This window comes from Aptenodytes forsteri, unplaced genomic scaffold, assembly GCF_000699145.1.
Source record: "Aptenodytes forsteri isolate BGI_AS27 unplaced genomic scaffold, ASM69914v1 Scaffold317, whole genome shotgun sequence".
Classification (NCBI taxonomy): domain Eukaryota; kingdom Metazoa; phylum Chordata; class Aves; order Sphenisciformes; family Spheniscidae; genus Aptenodytes; species Aptenodytes forsteri.
In genome coordinates this window covers 787,281-806,351 of record NW_008794415.1, presented here as the reverse complement: position 1 = coordinate 806,351, position 19,071 = coordinate 787,281, and the positions used below count along the sequence as shown (strand labels likewise).

Below are 19,071 nucleotides of genomic sequence, written 5' to 3'. Positions count from 1 at the left end.
GTCTGCCATGTTTAAAACTAATGGGCAGGTACACTAAGCTAATGCATATACTGTGCTGTTCTAGAGAACTGGTTTAGTCTGCCTTGAGAGCAGGAGGAGCTGCAGGCGGCCTGCAGATACTGATTGGACAGACAGTTGCTCATCAGTGATTCCATTATGTTTCCTCAGATCCCTTTTTGAGTCATGGTGGGCAACTGCTCCTAACCTCTAATGGCTTCCTTATGTTCTTTCACCCCCTCTTGTTCAAACTGTGCAGCTAGCTGCTGGGGAGGACAGCACGGTGACAATGGCTGGTGCAACACAGTTTGCAGGCAGATGACATATGACAGTGTATAGACAATACAGTGGTTCTGTTTCCTCTGTAATTGGTGACTGCTGAGTGCTGGGTAATTCATCTCATGCCCTCTCCAGAGAGGGTGGAGCAGACCTAAAGGACACGGAGAAAACAGTGCCTGCTGCTTTGGTTTGAGCAGTAGGTTAAAGCAAGTTACAACTGTTTCTGGATCCTGTTTAGTCATAGGTTCCCTGTTGGTATTGACAATCAAAGCCCCTTTTCTCATCGTGTTTTGGAGATTTGATCACTCTCCTGTGGCATTACAGCTGATTGTATAATAACTCAGTCTAGCATTCATGGCATGCTTTGCAGGAGGCTCTGTCCAGAGGTTTTGATCAGCAGCTCCTAGTTCAGATGAAGTATGGGAGAAGTGGAGAAAGACTGGAAGGTTATGAAATCCTTTGTACCAGTGCCTCATGCTGCCTTTATATCCAAGTGTGAAGGAATTGCTTCTGAGATCATCGCTGTTTCTGAGCTCAAATTGTGTCCTTGTGCGTAGCTTGTGATGCTGTCAGTCACTCACCCTTCTCTTAGAGGTACGGCTTGACAAAGCCACTACTTATATGCTGCACATAGTAGCTATATATTTGTCATCATAATTAAACGAAACACCAAAATACCTCTGTCAGTAAAAAAAGTCTCTGACCAGAGCTTTGAGGTAGGTCTGTCCAGACCTCTTCCCTCAAAGAGCTTTTAAACTCAAACCTCAGGTTTTCTTTGAACAAAGCCTACATCAGACAAACCTCTTGCAACAGAGAAGAGAGAAAAAAGACAGACTAGACATGGGGAAGGGTTTATAAACAAATCTCCTGCTGCTCATTTTGTCCTTGGCCTGTGGCTTTCAGGATTGAAGCAGACTGCGAGTTCACTCTGGTCCCTAGCAAGTTTTTCCATTGTCACTAGGGCTTGTTTCTAGCTTCTCCTGCTGCTCTTGGCTATCTTCTGAGCCTGAACTGCACGCTCATGTCTCCTTGCTGTTTGCTTTTCTCCCTCTTAAGCATACCCAGTTAGCTCTCAAATGAAGATACTGCATCCTTTCCCCTACAGAGGGGCCCACTTGGGTCTGTTGCTCTCTTTAAAGGAAGATAATATACCAAGAGAAACAAATAAATTGGATACTGTCTGTCCTAGCCCCTAACAGAGGCATTTTTCTGGAAAAAGAAGGGTATGTTGTGATGAATGTAAAATGTACAATATAAATATCTAGCTACTGTTAACTCATCTGTTAATGTTTTCTGTTTATCGTTTAAAAGTTGTTTGTGTGCTTCTTTGTATGATTTTTCTAATATTCTTTTCTATCTCAAAATACAAAAGGCAGGTTTTTGAGTTCTTATATAATGGAGAAAACATACAGTTATCCACACCTCCAGTTTGTGCAAAGGTTAATTGGGAGATCTCCGACTGCCTTGTACCTCAGCTGGAATTTGTGTTTTCGAGTCCTTAATTGCTGTTTTTTGTTGTCTAGGCTGCTTATTTCTGCTAGTTCAGCAGACGTGTTCATAATGAAGAGTGGAGGTTCAGTATCTGGTGTATTTTTTGCATGGGATGAATAATTTTGCTCGCATTTTGTACTGTTGTAGTAGACCTCCTGTGTGAATGCAGTGTCTGTCAGTGTAGGTGCTTAGATCAGATTAAGAGGCAAGATTTGATGGGTAGCAATCTGATGAGGAGTTCCTGAGAAGTATAACAAGTCTTCGTCTGCTAAAGTAATGCAGCTCCCACACTACTCTGCACAATGAATATGGTTGCTTTTCTCCTACTCCAGCATAAAAATTCCTAATGAGTTCAGTGAAGTTGTTATGGCAGAAACATAGCCATCTGCAAATTAACCACTAGTGTAATGAAAAGTTATACAAATCTGTAACATCTAACCAGTTCCATGACAACTAGAGGAACAGCAAGACACTTCACAATATGATGACAAACAATGATACTGAGGAGGAGTGACGTACATGAAAGAAACAATCAAACAAAAACAAGAATAGAGGCACATTCTCATTAAATGAAAACATCTTAAACAGTGAACTTTCTGACAAACCACAGAAATAGCAAACATGCAGCCTTTTTAATAATGATTTTGTACTGGAGTTTTGCACACATACCCCCTGGAAGCTTAATGCAGTCCAAATGTCTATCCCTTGGACAAGGCCTGTGGGTATATGCTCTTTGATGGCTGAACGAACAAGTGAAAGCTTGCAGGTTACTCAAACCTGCAGGGAATCCATGTTCCTGACTATCCTTCTCTCCATTTGAATGCGAATTTTTCTCACTTGATGTTTTCTTCATCCTTGTTGTTGTTTTTATGGGAGGGAAGTGAGGGGGAGAGGGGGAACAAAATTGCCAGTAAATGATCTGTCATAAAAGGTATGCTTACAGTCTACTAAAAAGACTTGTCTTTGAATTTAGTCCAAGCCAGCCCTAGTTCCTAGTGATGTTGGGCTGCTGTAGCACTCATCAATGTCATATTGCATTTGAAATGCAAATGCATTTCGATGATGGGATTTTTGGTTGCTTTGTCCCATTAGGCAGATACTGTAAGCTGGAAAGAGGGGACGAAATATGATGTGGGATGATATCAAAATCAGTAGCTGTTCCTTCCTAGACTTCTCAAAGCGGTGGATTTCTTATGAAGAAAGTATTTCAGATTTATTTAGTTTATGGAAACCTCTTCAATTCTCACTTCTTGCTAACAGCTTTCGTCGATGGGATCTATCAGGTCAAATACCCATCTGGTTCTTAAATCAGGCGGTTATTATGAGACTTTAATCTGTCATAACAATGTCTATTAATAACAAATTTTCAAAAGCCAGCTGAAGAGCATTAGAGATTAATTACGTTCAACTAAGTGTAGACTATGAAGAGTTAAAATCCCTGCAATGGACAAATGCTTCATCTATGTCTACTTAATGTTTTGCTCCCAACCTTTTGGATTGTTCTAGTTTTTTTCCTGTGTCTTTTATCATAGTTCAATGTTAGTTATTATAAACATTCTCCAACCTTCAAAATTTCATTAGAAAGTGGTTATGCCTACTGCCTGCAAGTCTGTAAAGATGCAGAACACGAGATGAAAATAAATTACTGCCATTCTTATTTGATGATGTTTTATCAGAATTAAAATGTATGGTATATAAGCCAGTAACTCTTACCGCAGTTTGTAAACTAAATGCAGTGTCAAGAACTATTGCACAAATGATAAAATTCAGCAACTCCAAATAGAAAAAAGATGGTTTTTTTCTAAGAAAGCATGAGAAGGGAAATGGAGACTCTGCTTCTGTTGTTCTTTGCTGGGAGTTCTGTGTATATAGATGTGTGCCCGTGCCTATGTGAGGAGCAGGTTGGGTGGGTTCAAAAATCGACTGGTTAGACAGGCAGGACTGTAGCAGCAGCTGCATATTGAGTGCTCTGTATCAACTGTGCTTCCTTCTCTCCTGCTGCTCTCTTAGGCTCCCTTCACGCTGTAAGAATAACCTCACTTAAGCACAGATCAGGCACAACCATGTTAGTTGTATTGTATCCTGTGGCTCTGTGCAGGTTAATGCTTTTCATCCACGTTAACAGAACAATGAAGTGTGTTCAGCATGTAGGTTGGCCACAGCCATGTTGTACAACAAGGGCTAACTATGGCTACGTCTCGAGTGTAGACAGGGCTTCATTCAGTCTTTCTGTGATGAATTATTACAGTTTGGGCAGACTTTCATATAGTTTCAGAAAGGGCATGTTAATGTCTTGTACCTCTTGAAAGACACACTTTTAAATAAGATGCAGCTGCATTGTATTTTCAGTCCATTCCCTTGCTGCTTTATGAAAAAAGATGACTAACTCATTTACAGCAATACTGAGCAGTAATAACTTTAAATTTATGGGGCACCCAGTGTCTAGATGCCTTACGGCGCCTGACAGGCTATAACTTAAAATGTAACTTTAAAAAAAGCAGTGTGATTTAACACAATAGAACCGATGGAGAAACAGAAACCCTATTGTGTGATAAATAGAACAGTGTCCCACAAACAATATCAAACCCAAACTCTCTGCAGCCTGACCCAGAGGGGTGCCATTGTTTCCTCTGAAATGTCAGAGAGGAGTAAGCACTTGAGCTAAGAGAAAGCACTTCTATAGGCAGGCTTCGCACATGGTAAAACAGAACCAGCTACAGCTTTAGACTGAGCGGTAGGATTTGTTGGTCTTGTTAACCAAGGATGAATACTTCAGAAAGGAAGCAACAATAGTGGCAGACATCTTTCAAATGTCTTTCTATAGCTACTACTTTTCTTCGAAAAGTGTGCTTTTCAAAGTACGGTTGTCCTCTTATTAATCATGCCATTAACCTGTACATATATACACCTACATTTTTCCCTTGGTCCCTCTTCTCTACTAATTTCAGATAGTTACAGAACTCCTTGCTGACTTTAATCTGCTCTCAAAATCAACTTCTGCCCCGAAGTGTAGGTTTAACAGGCTTGTATCAAGCTTTTGATTCAGCTTCTGTTCTTGGTGAACAGTGAAAGTAGCTTCTGAGAGGGTGCTGCATGAGATCCTTTCCCCCAATTATTTTAGAATCTGTAGACATCGCTGCTTTGTGAAGCTAAGTAGACCTGTAAAGTTTAAACAGAAGGCTTTGTCTGAAAGAGTGAACTTGTTTGAATCATTCTACCATTGCTCGTAAGGAAGAACATATTTATTTCCGTCTCAATTTTGAAAACATAAAAATAAGGAAGGGAATAAAAAGAAAAATTATATTCTTTAGTCCTTCTAGTGCTTTCAAAACTGAGTAACTTCACTAAGTGATGTTAAGCTGCACAAAATATTTGTAATAACACAACTTAATCTTTGAAATAGCTATTGGTTTTCTTAATTTTTCTTTTATTGTTTGCTTGTTTTTTCTTTTGTACATAAGTAATTTTACAGTTGATTCTTATAGACCTTGGCAACAATATCCAAAAATCATGTGAGCCAGAGTTGTGTACTGGATGATTGCTGCTTCTTACATTTTTTTTTTTTAGTCTAGTCTGACATCTTGTGTAATACAGACTTGGAAATAAGACTCCTACAGTTAAATAAATTATCCTATTAAGTATTGTGAAAGACTATCATGTGTAGCTTTTCTTTCTAACAACAAAAGAAATACTACGTTTGTAGTTTTCTTATTTGATATTTTTACTGTATCCAGGGGGTGGGGGAGTGGAATTAGGCAGTCTGGCATACAATTTCCAAAACAGTGCATTTCACAATCTTGTATCTACCTCATGGCACCCCAGTTAAATAATGTTAACAAAAAATACAGTGCCCCAAGAAGTGTAGTAGCTAGAAACTTGCACATCATGGCACCAAAAAATATTTCTATTTGTCTGATGGATAGTGAAATTTTAGATAGTTGCAATCTAAAAAACAAGTGTTATTTACAAAGATTAATAGAGGATATGAGAGAATAATAATTTTACAGAAATTGATGCTATTCAGTGGGTGGTCATAAATCAGGACAATTGTTTCTGAAGAACTGATTTCAGTATGTGATGACATTTGTTTTTTAAATATCGCCAATACACATTCTCATTTTTTAAGATTACTCTTCTCTGTTTATTTCAAGTTCTGCAAAACTATAGGCTATGTGGCTGGATGTGTTGCTTCAAAAACAAAACAAACCCCACAAGCATATACAGCACATACCAACAGGTAACTTGCAGCTCTGTTTGTCTCTGATCCTACATTTTCAGCTGACTTGACTGAATTCTGAACATTTGGGACAGAGTTGCCGAGTACCCATGGTGTCAGATGGAATATAATGAGGATTAGAGTTTTCAAATGGAAGCATTCAACAGAAAAGCCATTTTCAGATATTCATCCTGCATGGTTTAATGAAAACCTAATTCCTGACCAATGTTGTTTGTTTGTTTTTTTGATTGGTTTGTTCGGTTTTTGTTAGGCTCAGTTCATTCTAAACATAGATGCATATGGTACCCCTCATTATGCAGGTCCTTAAGGCATATAAAGCAGCTCATGACCGTGGGTGTTGGTGAAGCCGGTTCTGCTGAGGCCTGTAGGTGGAAAACTCACAGATTTAAGTTTTTACATGCAGGACTGGCTTCTGGCTTCTCTTTCAGAATACAAGATGTATTTGGATGGAGTGAAGCAAAGATCCACAGAAGAATTCAAATCTCTGTCCTCTAGGCCTGTGTTAAAGCAGTAAGAATTTCCCATTCTTCCAGAGGAATTTGTAACAGCACAGAGAAGTAAGTATTGCCTGGGGGAATACGTTGTCAACTGAGAAAGTGACTTTATTGGAGGACAGGCAGGTAGGAGACCGAAAACCAAGGAAAGCATTAAGGTGTGTTTTGGATAGTTCTTGCCCATTCTTAAGTTAGTAGCTGTCATTTTAGTGTGTGCTCGAAGGAAATGTTATTTGAAGAGTTCACATAACACTTCCAAAAAGGTTTAGAACAAGATTTAATTTTTATATTTGGACTTTAAAAACCCCCACAGTTTCTGTCTGTCAAGAAAAAAAATTGGTATTCTTAAAATTGACTAGAAAATAGATTCTTTGCCATGTTGATGCAACTTTCCCAAATTTCTTATTATAACCTTGCAATTTATAGATGGCACAGAATTACCAGAAATCTAACATAATATAAAATTAAAAAAAATACAGAATAACTAAGGAATGGTATAGGAATGTGTTTCAGTTTAGCGTCAAAGCAGAGCTCAATACAAAATAATTTTACTTCACAGAAAGTCACAGGACACAGTCCTCCTTGCAACATTGTACTGTGCATAGGACTCAAAGCCCAAAGGAAACGACATCCATTTATGGGGCTGAACGTCATATTGCCTCTTATGAGATACACCTCAAATTACATGGTGTGCTGATTTCAGCTGTTCTAAAAATAACCAAAACCCAGGAAAAAAAAATCCAATAGCCTTCTAAATAATACTCCCAGGTACTAGACCCCTGAAATCAATGAGAATTCTCCTTGCATTTCAAATCTACTGCCTCCACCCCTAATGGTTTGGCCACCTGGGTTTTTGTCTAGTATCTCAGGTCAAATACCATTGATAGCTGTGAATTCAACACTTCATAAAAGGAGGGAAAAAAAATCAGGGTCTGTAAATACTGGAGGCATGTGCCGGTCCTTGAAACATGTGATCGCTTTGAATACAAAGTCCACAAGATAGACTGAAGTGGTGCTGATGGTGAGACCAGTGGTGCACTGAGGAGGATTCATGGAAAAAGAGTTTTAAATTCTTTGAAGGGGGGTGGGGGGAAGTATTTGGTGGCTAAAAGGTGAGGGTGTTTTTCCAGCAGAAAGGAATACTAGAAATGCCAAAATGAAGCAGGAATGAAGATGATGGCTGGAAAGGGGTCAGAAGGGGAAGTAGTAGGTATGCAGGCTGCAGTGCAAGAAGGTAATACTTGAACATGGGACCTGGTCTAAGATGATTAAAGCTATGTAAGTATTGCCTTTTAGGTGGACCCGGGACTTAGGCTTAGCTCTCCAACTAAGTGATGCAGATCTGTTTGTGTTCCCATTTCCTGTAGGCCTTAGAGCAAACTGGTCTCTTCTGTGACCAGGTTTCCTGACCAGAGGAATTAAATTGCTCCAGCTCACAGTTCAGGAAGAAACTAACAAGTATGTAGTGTGGATAATCAGGGGGCTTAAACCCTCCACTGGTGTTTCAGACACAGCTAAACAGAATACTGAAAGGTAGAAGGTAGTAGACATTCATGCTGTTGAAAACAGGGTAACTCAAGTGCTGTTTTTCTGAGAATGGGAGGAAGACAGTGAGGCCAAATAGCATAATAATTATGTGAAAGATGACCTGAGACAAGTCTCTGAGCAAAGGACAGGACAGATTCTGAAAATGTGCTTAGAGTGCCAAAATGAATTTTCCATAGCTGGCAGTTCTGAGAAATACCTTCTGCGTGTATGTAGCCGTTCTCCAAGGATTTAAAAACATTCTGTGTAGCAGCTCTATGATACCCTATGTAGTGGAGTGCTAAAGATTCATGGAGAAGTGAAAATATGAATATCCAACACCACATGGCAGACATGAAAGGTAGAGGTCAGTAATGAGAGCTGTCATTCATCTGCTATAATAATATTAACAAACCACTGTAAGTTCATAGTACGGTAGTCAGCTGTCTTCCTGCTACAGGAAAACCCGACACGGTGTTCCAGCTTCCATGTCCTGTTCAGGAATTGGAATTCATCAGAATGTTCACAGCATTAAAGTTCTTTCAAGGTTTTATAAAGAATTTATTGTGTGGTTGGACTGCCAAATATGATGAGTTAAATGATAGGCACAGAGCAGGTAATGAAAGGGAGCCTAATTTCTATGGGTTTTTTCAACAAATAAAAATAGTTGCACAGAGTAGGAATCAGCTTGGTGACAAAGCTCGTGTTACATGAAGATCCCTCTCACAATTAGGTTGCAAGTAGGAGAGGAAGTAGGTAAGTTAAGACTTATTGCTCCCAGAAGGAGCATATGATCAACTCAACGCACGGCCTAATGGAAAATGGGGCCTGAGAAGGTATGACCTTTATGCAACGGGGCATGTATGTGAACAGTTAGGATTGAAGGAACTAGCTCGCAAGGGAGAAGCTGGATCTGGAAAGTCACTTTCCATTAATGAGAAGGAAAAAAGGGTGAGCTGATGTGAAGAGGCTGACAGGAAAAACAGGGTGGGTGAGATCAGTTTAGGAAGTGACTTTCGAGCTGAAATAGGGTATCACCGAGCTGAGGAAGACACTTTTAGAACGTGTAAGGATGTGGTCCAGGAGTTCATTTGCTACTGCATAAAGTGACTCTGTCAGTTCCTGTCACTGGAGAAAATAATGGAGATGGCTTACACTAAATGTTTTAAAATAAGTATTTTGGAGTTTTGTGCTCTAAGTTCTGAATTTGCAAGACTCCCAAAGTTCTTGGTTTTTCTGGTTCTTTCATATCGGAGCATAACCTGTGAGTGTACCAGAGGTCACTCCATGGCAGTGTCCAATAGCAGGTGTCTAGGAGAAATTATATGACTGCGTCAGGTGTGCATGGTGTTGCCTCTGGGTACTGGTCTAGCCTCCAAGTATTTGAGGCATGGAGACTTTCTTAGCTAGACACAGCTTCTATGAATGCAATAACCCTCAACAGGCTTTTCTTGCATCAGCCTGTTGAATAGCCCTTTGAACCTGAGCAAACTGCCAGAGCTATGAAGGCTGGAGAGTTTTATTTTTTTTCCCCAGTTAAAGCTGAGCGACTGACACCAACAGGGGGACAGGTTAGAAAAAGCAACAAGGTCAAATCAGAAAAGGTAGAAAGCTGGGGCCTGAGCTGCTTGTTGGATATCAGAAAGCTACAAATTTTTTCTCTATGTACTGATACTTTATGTATCAGTCTGCCATCACTTTTCATGCATCTCACTTTAAACTCATACAATCACAGGAAACAGGACTAGAAAAGAGCTTAGGAAATCAGCTGGTGTAGGGCTATGTCAAGCATCGGTTGTGCCTGTGTCACTTCATATGCTTGCCTAGCCTATTCTCAAAGACCCCCGTTGATGAAAGCCCAGTGACCTCGCTAGGCAGTCTGTGCAAGTACTTTACTCATTTAGAAAGTATTTTCAATGTCCAAATTCTGACTTGCTTCAATTTGTTTATTCATTCTTCTTGTGTCTATAGTGGTCACTAAAAGAAAAAAAGCTTTTTCTAGTTTTCTTTAAAGTAGTTTTAATGTATTTGAAGACTATTCTTACATATCCAGAAGTCTTCTGTTCTCTGGACTAAACACATGAATGGCCTCAATCTTTCTTCTGAGGCCATATCCACTAGACTTCTGATTAAAGTCTATGGCTATCATCTGGACTTTACTTCTCCTTTGTCTATAAAGCCTGTAACTGCTATAGAAAGAAATTAGATATACTTGACATGATTTTTCTTAACAAAAACATGCTAAACTTTGTCTGCTGTTCCACCTTTTTCTAGAAATGTGATGCCTCAAAATGAATCCAGTTTTCCACCTGAGGCTGAACCAATACTGAAGATGATTTTATCTTGCAGTCTTTCATGCTGGGGTGTATAAATAAGAGTACATATTATATTTTCACACCAGTGTAATAACTTCGACTCAAGGTCATCTTAAGACCCACTATTGCTTCCAGTACTTTTTCTAAAGAGTTGCTACCTATGCAATTGTATTCTCTATCCCTTTTGCTTATGTTTTGTAGCTATGAGATCTTTTCATTATTGAACTGCAACCTGTTTTAGCAGATCACACCTTCCATTTGTCAAGATAAAAATGTAAATATTACAGGGCTCAGGGCAGAGCCTGCTATTCTAAAAGTCAGTTACTGCTACTCAGTATTTTTAACCATTTTCTACTAGCTCCTTAAACTTCTTTCCTATATTGCTTACATGAAGTTGTCATGTGAGATAGCAGCAAAAAATCTACTACAGTCAAATTATAGTGTGCTTCTTTTAGGTCCATATGATGTGGATTAAATGTTCATTACTTAATACATCACTATGAAACCTGAATTATAGCTTAATCTGGTACTTATTCACTTCAAATTTTGTCTTAATTTTTTTTAAACCCTAGTTTAAAAACCTCTGAAACAATAGGAGTAAACACTTAACATGCAATCAGCTTGGGGATGGAAATGCAAACACATGTATGTATTTTAATATTTTTGGAGGGGATGGAGAAAATTCTTAATTCTGAAATGCTGGAGCTAACTGCCAGGACTTGAAATATCTGAGAAAGAAACTTTGACAGTAACTACTCTGTACATGTAAGCAAAGAAAGAGACATAAGTTAAACTAATCTTGACATTTACTGCTTTGCATGACCTTGAGTATCGCAACACAAGAAGTCTGTATTGGTTTGCAGAAAAACCAAAAAGCCAGCTGTGCATTGATTAGAAGAGAGATTTGGTGGGGAAATAATTTTTTAGGTTGGAATGTTTATGGAATTCAAAAAGCTCTGAAAGAATCAGTGTAGAAAAAACAACAAGCCACAAAAAAAGAAAGCAGTCCTTAAAAATAGCTCTGAAAGGAATTTTCCTCAGTAAATCAAAGTGCATTAGGGAAAGAATAAGAAGTTTTTCAGATCACCAGAAAATACAGACAAAACAAACACTGCTAGAACTGGAAAAAAAACCCAAGACACTGAGTAGATGGGGCTTATGGTCATATTTACAAAAGGCACATTTAATTGTTTAGGAAAGTAGATTGTCTTAGATCTAACAGATTGAGTTTTTAGTTGGTAGTATAACATATGGTTTAAGTTGACTCCATGTCAACACGATTTGTTCCAGGTACTTAGAGTCACTGTGCCTGGTGATCACTAGTAGCAAGGATGCCATTGTCCCCAAAGCGGGGCAGACTTTAAAGGCATGCACAGCTCTTCCTAAGCTCTGCTACTTAATTTGCTGCTCTGTTTCTAAATCTTTCATTTGAGAGTATTACACTTCTTGGATTTGTTTTCAGAAACAATAGAAGAGTCATTGTGTCTGCATGTGCTGGCATGTTGCGTGGACTAAAGCAATATGGTTTCATATTCAGCTTGTCAGCATTGTATACCATAGTTGCTGCTATTGGCTTTAAAGAAGGGGAGGATTTTTTCCCCCATATATATTAGTTAGTTTCTCTGGGGAATGGAGTAGTCAAAAAAAAAAAATTTTTAGGCTGAACGCTGTACAACTGAGAAAAGAACAAAACCCCCTGCTAGGTCTGTATGCTATTCCTCTTCCCATCTTCCCCTCAGATTCTGTCACTAGACAAGCAGAAACCTTTGCTTCCAGAAAACTTCAATGCAAAATGAAAGCGCAAAGCCCTTTTTCCATCCTGGTCCAGATACTGCAGTGTAGAAGGTCTGGGAAGTCATTTACAATGAAAAAAGAACAATGATCCCATACAAAGTTAATGACCTTGTACCTAGTCAGAGAAATGGGCTTGGCAAATTCCAGGGAAATATCTGACTGAAACCTTTGCATACCTGGTCAAAGCTAGATGTTATTTGCACACTGGAAACACGCAGTTATACACGAACAAAGAGGAAATAATCTGACAATATTGTTAAGTGTCCTGCAAATGGGGTAAAATCCAGGTAAGCCAAAGATTGTTTTTAAAGTGCTGCTCCTGATCTTACCAGGTTAAAAGGAAGTGGATGGGGTTGGAAAGGAGATATGTAGATCCAGGAAGGAAATTTTCAAACCAGTAGCTTCAAACTTGATTAATCTGCAGTGCAGAAATGTTTTGTGGGCAAACTGGGAAGGGGGAGCCATTATCATGAACAATGCCCTTTCTCACATCTGTCAACTGCCAGCATCAAATTCTGGTATTGCTATGGATGCTGCAAAAGCCAATAGTCTAATACTTAAGGATGCAAGGAACTCTTAAAAGGATAAAACAACTTTGCCTTTCTGATTTCAGTCCAACTGCCTGAGGGGCAGGAGGAGGGACGAAAGACATGTGAAGTCCCTGAAAACCTTTAGGGATGACACTACACCATCTAAGCAAGGGATTAGCTGTGAAAAGCCATCCTTTCTTCTGGAGAACACATTTTCCTCCTAAGCTGCTGGATACTTCAGTGGCTGGCATGTTTACTTCTGGAATCTTGAAGACCATTTTTGTCCAAAATCTTTGTTTCTTAGAATGTGACATGTTGACTTATTAAGTATGACCCTTAATTAACTGTTCCTCGGGTGGAGGGAGTATCATACCGTGCTTCTGGTATGATGTTGCAACAAGTATTGTAACTCCAGACAAGCAACTACTGTAATTATTTTGTTTGTCACCACATGTGGATTCCTGCCATGGAATTTCATTTGGGACACAGCAGCTTCCGTGACTACATAAAAGCTTTCTTCTGAAAATACCTCTTTCTCTTTCCAAGGAAGTTATGTAAATAGCTCCTGACACCATTGGGCTTCAAATCTGAAGGCTGCTGGATGCCCTTGTGTTTCTCCTTAGTGTTCCATGTAGTTCTAAACAAGCAGCTACGGAGCAACACAGAAACAGTGGGTCAGCACGTTCAGTTTCTCTGTGCTAGACTGCAAATGAATTATAGCTCAATGTTTGCTCTTTGAGGAGGGGTGAGATTTTTTTCAACTGCTTGGCATTATGCAGGCTGTGAATATGCCCTAGGATAGGCCATAGAAAGCTCCATATTAACCTAAACATAACTAACTCAATGTATGACCAAGCAATTAAGAAAGTAAAAAGCAGAACTACAGGAAAGCAAGATGTATGAAGAGCATCCTCTGTTAAGTCAGTTTGAAGTAGTTTGCAAAATAACATGTATAGGACCTACTACATAAATACTAAGGGTACCTTTATTTAAGAAGTAAAATAATGAAAGAAGGAATTAAGAATATCTAACTTACAAGAATTAGCATTTCTCTGTGTTAAGCTTATGACGGTTCACATTGTATATTATGCCTCAATTTTATTTGTTACTTGTGTTCATTATTATTTATCTACTGTGTATTTGGTTAAGGTTGCCACCAAAATGTGGTTTTTATTTAATGCATTACTTCAGAATAAATTGTTTTACTTGAAGTATATTCCTCAGATTTTTTTGATCCCCAACAATTCATCCAACTGGTTCAGCTGAAATGAATGCTAAAACTATCAAAGCATTTTTCTCAAAAGAAAAATGGAACCCAGCTGTCCCCGTGTATTTCTTTCCATATTTTTTGCTATTTTGTAAATAGCAACTGAAGTATGCACAGTGAGTTAATGCAAAACAAAAGTGATAAGGTTACCTTAATAACACTAGGAAACAAAACATTACAATTGTGTACATGAAATAATTAAAACTGTAATGAAGCAGAGAAAGCAGAAACCCTGCAAATTATAGTAGCAACTGGGAAAGAATGATGCAAAGTTACCTCTAAGACTTTTCCAAAAGCCCTATGCTGGCACGGTACAAACAACTTTTAGCTTAAAGGGGGAATCAAAGACCCGACCCAAACCAAACACTCCCTGAAAAAAAGAAAACAACCTCTATGTTTGAGGCTTGTTCAGTGACTGGTGCCATGTTTGAAAGTCCTTTATTCTACCTTTAAACCTCCTAGTTGTGTTAATTGGAATGTATTTTATGTATCTCAAACAGTGAATATGCTCATGTACATGCCAGTGTGCTTTTATGATTAGAATCAAGTGCATTATATGCAGTAGAACTGAAAACATCATTCTTGTCCACTTTCACATTTCCTTACAAACTCAGTGTTCCCTTAGGAAGAAGAAAGGACTCACTGAGATTTCGCACATCTGGGTGGTTGTAAGAATTCACAATGAAAACAGTAATATTTTTCACTCTTTCCGTATAACTTCATACTGTCATTTCAACAGTGTTTTTTTAATACTCTGGATTTATTCCAGTTTGCAACACAAGGTAAAACCTGTGTGTTTTCATATTCAGAATCTGCTCCACACTGGATCCTCTTTACAGTCCATTTTCCAGTACTCTGGCTAAAAAGAAAATGGGTATCTGAAATCTTGCAGGACCCTCTTGAGTATGTCTATTCTTAATTATAGGAACTAATAACTTTATCTTGTGTACATATCAAAGCTACTTTCCTCCTATTTTTGGAACAACATCTACTGCTGTTTAGTCTGGCTGTGGTAGATCAACTCCTTTGGATAATGACAGTGTTGTCATTAATCTGGGATAAGGACTTTCAGACCAAGTCCTTTGTGTTTTCTCTGGGTGACTGTGGTTTCTGCATGTGACCTTTTGTCCGAGTTGTGCACACAACCCAGCTTCTCAGACATTGTTTTAGAGCACGAGTGCCACCCATCAGTTCAGTTAAGCCACCTAGACAGCATTTTGGCAATGAAGTCGGTTGTTTCTGTGAGCGCAAACATTCCTGGATTGATTGTCACCCTCCCCTCAATTGCACCCGTTCTAGCGCAAGTGCCAAGAAAAGAATACTTGAAAACAGAGCAAAGAAAATTATCTGGGCAGGTGTTTCTGTTGCTTAGGAGTGGGGAACTTGAAGAAAGCAAGCCAGTAAGTGTCGGGAAGGATGGTGATTTAACTGGGCACGATAGATACTACCTGCTGAAATATTTAGTGCAAAGATACCTTTTGTTTGGCAGCGACCTTCTGAGAAGAAATTGATGGGTCAATGTGGACCATGATACAGAGACTAAAAACCTGCAGATAAGAGTGCTTTTGGAAGGTGCACGCCAAGGCATACTTTTCAGTCTCTGGGAAAATGGGCTGGAAATGGGCTGACAAAAGTTTTTCCCATACTTTGTTCAACAGAGCCTCTACTAAGAAAGAAGCTGTTCACCTGTCCTGTGCTATCTGGTGGCTGCTTGTGTGTGTGGAGGGAGCCCTGGAAGCGCTTCTTTGTGCCTGGTTAAGGGGTTCATGGTTCACAAGTCTGAGACTTCGTCAGCACTGAAGTTCTGTCAGTATAGTTGTGTCACATGGTTGAGTTCTTCATGTGCCCAAATTACTGCCAGCTATGCCAGCAAACCCTGGTGTATCTGCAATGATTGTAACAGAAGCGTGTGTTCACTGGTTCAGTTGGTCACTTTAGAGGTGACTTAGCTATGTCAGCAAGCAAATTCCTTTCACTGGTGTATGCTGCATCCTCAGCTGAAGGCGATGCTGGCATAGGTGTGTTCTGCGATCAGTTTTGTCATGACAAACAGAGGACTACTGGAGGCTACATGCACCTATGCTACGTATGTACCAAATACAAAACAGTTATGTTGAAACTTACAGGGCTCCACTCTTGCCATTGACTAGTGATCAACATACATTCAGCATGATGCGACGTCTTTCATCTTTGTTCTGTCCGATTTGATTCATTTGGACCTTTCAGACCTCACCCTCCTTGCAACTGCAGCAAGAACAAAATAGAACAGAGCTGTAACATACACGTCTGCTCAAGTAGCACTTGTCAGCTTTTATGCTCAACAGGGCTGACTTTATTCCCCCCAGTGGCCCTTGTATGAACCAGAAAGGACAAATACCAACGCCAACAGCGCATGAAGCCCATTTATAAGACCTTATGGTCAATGGCTGATTAATTTAAATTTAAAAAAACCCAAATGCTGGTACAGGTGGCCAGGCAGTTGTGAATATCCAATTAACGTCACAACACCCATTACAATACAAAAGGAGAGACTGGCGTCTGTTTTCTCCAATGCTATAGCATCTTTCCTGTTTTGCTTAAACTGAATGAGATACAGGTAACTGCATTTCATGTTGGAATAATAATGGATGAAGTTTATAAGTGAAAGTAATTAGTCTTGTGTACTTCAAGAGCTTAAAAACAAAACATGTAAATGCATTGCAAATCATGCTGTACTATTTCTTTTATGTCAAGTTAAATGTAATCTTTTAAGGTTCAGAATGAAGCAGCCCCAAGTTTTCTGGTTTTTTTAAGAGAAAAATACAGGCCTTCGTAAAGGAAAATGATTTTAAAATATTCATAGCCCTTGGAAAAGGTCAGGGATGGGGAAAATGGTGCCAACATTTTAATCCGATATATATTAAGACAGATTGGCCTCCATTCAAGAAAGTATTCTAGTCTACAAAATAGAGCTGGATAGCTTTGGAGCTGGATCTTAATTAAAAGAATAGTTAAATTTTGCTCTTACTCTTCAAACTGAAGCAGTTGGCCCAGGCAACTTAATTCCTCTCTGTTCAATTTATTTGTTTATGAGGTGTTAGAATTCTTACTTACTAGATACTCCATTTGTGTTCTTTTTTACTAAATTAACAGTCAGTGTCCAGGCTATCAATCTAGGTGTAAAACCTGTGTGTCTGTTTTAATTCCCAAAGTCATTCTTCCAACCATGTTGTTGGATTCTCTCTTCCTTTTGTTTTTCTTGTCAAAGTGAGGGCTTCATCTAATTTACCAGAGCAGTTGCTCATATATGAATGATATCATGCAGCACTGTATTTGTGTATATACATGCGTGTTGGCGAGAGTATACACTACCTTTGTTAAGATTTTTTTTTAAAAGCTTTATGATATCTACCATGTGACTCTGTAGATACTAAACACAACATGGCATCATTGTGCACAATATATAAGGGCAATAGAAAGTAGTCAAAGGGAGTTTCATGTTCAGCTAGCCCTGTTTTAGTTATTTTTATTTTTCCCTAGATGCGTGCCTATGGACCAGCAGAAATCCAACTGATCCAAAACAATACACAGTCTTTTATGATGATCTGTTCATTGTCATGTTGTAACTAAAATTCTGGACATTTTTTCATTCCTTCCAACTGACACCAATACAAAATTTTTCTAATACTTTGGTGGGAACTAGAAGATTTTAATACTTAACTTCTACATTTATACATCTGTTAATGTCTCTGGAAGAATACTAAGAGAAAGAGCTTGTTACACTCCAGTGGTCTAATTACTAACATTAGCAGCACAATTCTAAAATGTCTATAAATATAGCATTTTTTTCAATTTTTTTCCTTTTCCCTCTGCTTGCCTCACATGCCTTCGTACTTGCTTTTAACTGCATAATCAGATGTAACCAAATCCCTTATCCAGCCACAACACTACTTCAAGAGCAACAATATGTATGATGCAGGCTGAAATCCCAACTGAAATTAATCAGCTTTCTAGAAAAAGTTCCAGTGTTGGATATTGTGGTTGTATGAAAAAGAGTACTGGTGTGATGTTAGCAACTTGCTAAAGTGTTAACTTCTTTCTCCCTGTTCAAACTAGATTGTGTGTGGTATTAATGAGGATACAATGCCCCTGCTGGGTACTTGTAAGAGAAGGGACCTCTAAAGGTCATCTAGTCCAACCCCCCTGCCGTGGGCAGGGACATCTTCAACTAGATCAGGTTGCTCAGAGCCCTGGCCAACCTCACCTTGAATGTTTCCAGGGATGGGGCATCCACCACCTCTCTGGGCAACCTGTGCCAGTGCTTCACCACTCTCAGCGTAAAAAATGTCTTCCTTAGTTACTCTTTAGACAAAAACAGTGTTGTTTGGGTTCCTTTAGGGTTGCTGAATTTCTGGCATTCTATCCGAGTTCCCTCGAAAACAATCCCCAAAAGTGAAGGATTACATGGTTTCAAAATCTAAATCTGGATTCACCCATTCCTGCAATACAAAAGTAATGAGGATAAATCTGAGTGATGTCTGAGAAAACGCAGTTCTCATGGAAAGTGTTTCATAGCACTGAAGTGTGTTTGGGTATCGTTTCTAGTGAGAATACCCCAGTTCTTTTAAGCAGTCATATCTGTAAGTACCAGCAGATACGTATTTCAGCATGTATGTGAGAGGTCCCAGTTCTTAAAAAAAAAACAACTCTGGATTTTTGTGACAGGGTGAAGTCCATCTGCCTCTGTTGGGCTTCACAGTCAACTCCATCTCACAGATTTTGAGTCCCAGCGCTGCCTGCTCACCTCTCCCCTCTCACAGCTGCCTTTAGGTTACACCTCTGCAGAAACCCAAGTAAAAAGCCAACCCGCTGACGAAGGCCGATGGTCAGAACGGTGCCGGACCATAAGACCGCAACTGGGTGATGAAGAGCCATTTGCTCTGGAAATGAAAGCCAGTCTACGGGTGAGGAACGCGCTCTTATGCCTCTTTGCAGAGCACGCCGCTTGCGCATTAGCCCACGGCGGCACGTTAGGAGGCTGCCAGCGCCGTGTCCTGCGCCGGAGCGTGTCGTTGGGACCAGGCCTCAGCAGCGGGTGCGTTGGAAACCCAAAGGCCTCCCATTTCCTGTCACAACACTCACACGACGCGATTTAACAAACCCG

At 39.4% G+C, this 19,071-nt stretch overlaps 1 protein-coding gene across 1 annotated transcript in view; it reads left to right on the top strand.

Moving 5' to 3' along the window:
- Positions 1-15,151: 15,151 nt before the first annotated feature.
- The window catches only part of PRDM5 (PR/SET domain 5), a 95,129-nt gene continuing 91,209 nt past the window's right edge, over positions 15,152-19,071 (top strand). Inside the window, exons 1-2 of the mRNA XM_019474656.1 lie at positions 15,152-15,328; positions 18,728-19,006. Of these exons, the coding sequence (XP_019330201.1) occupies positions 15,152-15,328; positions 18,728-19,006 (456 nt within the window). The remainder of the gene's footprint in view (positions 15,329-18,727; positions 19,007-19,071) is intronic.